We start from the raw sequence: 1,731 nt of genomic DNA, 5'->3' as shown, positions 1-1,731 counted from the left end.
AGTCAATATCGACAAGCTTGTCAAGAACCTAACCGAGAAACTCGGTATGGTTCCACCTGATATAGTACCGGACGAGAAGGTCGTGAAGCTACTCTCGAAGTCTAGCAGTGCGTATGTGGACTTTAAGCTTCTCAACGTCTCTAACTCTAACTCAAATGCAAGGAAAAGATTGAGAACTACTACCACGGGGCTGGTTGCCGGGGTATACGAAGAACCTGAGGATTCCCGCTCGGGCGATAATGGTTCGTTCTCGACACTATGGGGGCTTGGACAGCGTAGTTCGGTAGATATGTCGCAGGCGTATGTCTGGTCGACGAACATACAGCGAGCAACTGCAGCAACATCCTGACATTTCTGTCGTATCAGTGCGAGATGGGCCGCATCGCCCCGTACTCCCCGGCACGTCACGTCACGTGACGCACATGCGGTCGTGGCCGATCGTCAGTTCCGCATGTCAGTCCCTGGCATCTCAGCTACAGGAGTTCCTGTCCGGCGGTGCTATACTCTTGAACACACGGCCCCCTTCTTCTCAAGACTTCTGGCAGAGATAGCTAACCAAGGCATGTGGAGGCCATACCTTAAGCGGCTGAAGGCTGCTGATTCCTGGAGGAACTACAAGTCGGCAGATAAAGTAATGGCCTATGAGGGACATATGATTCAACCGACCAACCTTCCACAAAATGCCGTTCCTTCCAAGATCGGTGCCATCGAGAAACCTTTGAAGCCAGGTCATGAGGACGCGGACGATTGAGTGATTATGGGTGATTGATGATCTAAGAAGGACCGTCGTCAATAGCCGCGCCACCAAACACCATTGCATTATAAAGCTTCCAGGAGCCATGACAACAGCCCTGATCGCAAGAGGATCGATGCTCATTGGGGCTGTGCTTGCTTCAATGTTCAACCAAACCTGCCAGGTCTGACCTGTTACGCATCGAACGGGACGTATGCAGTGCCTTTCGGCACTCACCCATACACGAATCGGAAGAGCCCTAGCTTATGGGTGAGAACTTACACAGGATCGGCCTGCCAATGCTAAGGGGCTACAAATATGTATTGACGGCGAGGGCTATTTCACCATCCGAGCCAATGCCTTGGACCGGGTACTGGGACTTTAATTGCTGCCAGCAATTTGCTGGACGAAATTTTGGGGCTTATAACATCATATCCAAAAATACGGGCGTCGAGCACACCCCGTCTACTTGGCTACCAGTGGTGCTTATCAAACTTGTCCGTCAGTGCCCCGGAGGACAAAAAGCGTTGCCTAGCCGAAGGCGAGAACACCCTCGTAGAGTCAAAGAACACCGACGGAAGGATTGATATAGCTATTCTCGAGCCGGTAGCGGGCCGGTTAGGATGCCATGCTAACCGGCCCGTTACCGAAAGAGCCATTGGCTCTGCCATATATGTAAGGCCCTATCGCTTTGCCTCAGGAACCTCTACGCCACGGGCGCCGCCGCAGACCGACTGCCCACCCGATATCCGTATGCTTCTAGAACCCCGCTAGCCTAGGTACTTCCCGCACATATTCAGAGACTCTTTGGCAGTCAAAGTTGTAGTCTTATTGACTTGGACGAATGACCACCGAACATGTAACTTACATGATGTAAGTGAGCGATCCAGTATATAGTTGGGGCCTTGTAGTAATAGCTGTGGAATCGTGAATGATAACCGTCCACAACCATGACAGAAGAATTTGCGAAGCACAGATTCACAGGCACTGGGACCGAT

General features: G+C 51.6%; 1 protein-coding gene across 1 annotated transcript; it reads left to right on the top strand.

Moving 5' to 3' along the window:
- Window positions 1–451: 451 nt before the first annotated feature.
- Window positions 452–751, top strand: Pmar_PMAR028761 (hypothetical protein; the record flags this gene model as incomplete). Its single annotated transcript, XM_002767857.1, has 1 exon — window positions 452–751. The coding sequence occupies one exon, from the start codon at window positions 452–454 to the stop codon at window positions 749–751; it is 300 nt and encodes a 99-aa protein (XP_002767903.1).
- Between the last annotated feature and the right edge of the window lie 980 nt (window positions 752–1,731).

Source organism: Perkinsus marinus, assembly GCF_000006405.1.
Source record: "Perkinsus marinus ATCC 50983 genomic scaffold scf_1104296969750, whole genome shotgun sequence".
In the NCBI taxonomy this organism is placed as follows: domain Eukaryota; phylum Perkinsozoa; order Perkinsida; family Perkinsidae; genus Perkinsus; species Perkinsus marinus.
Note: the sequence above shows the minus strand (reverse complement) of the source record. Positions and strands in the feature narration are given on the sequence as shown.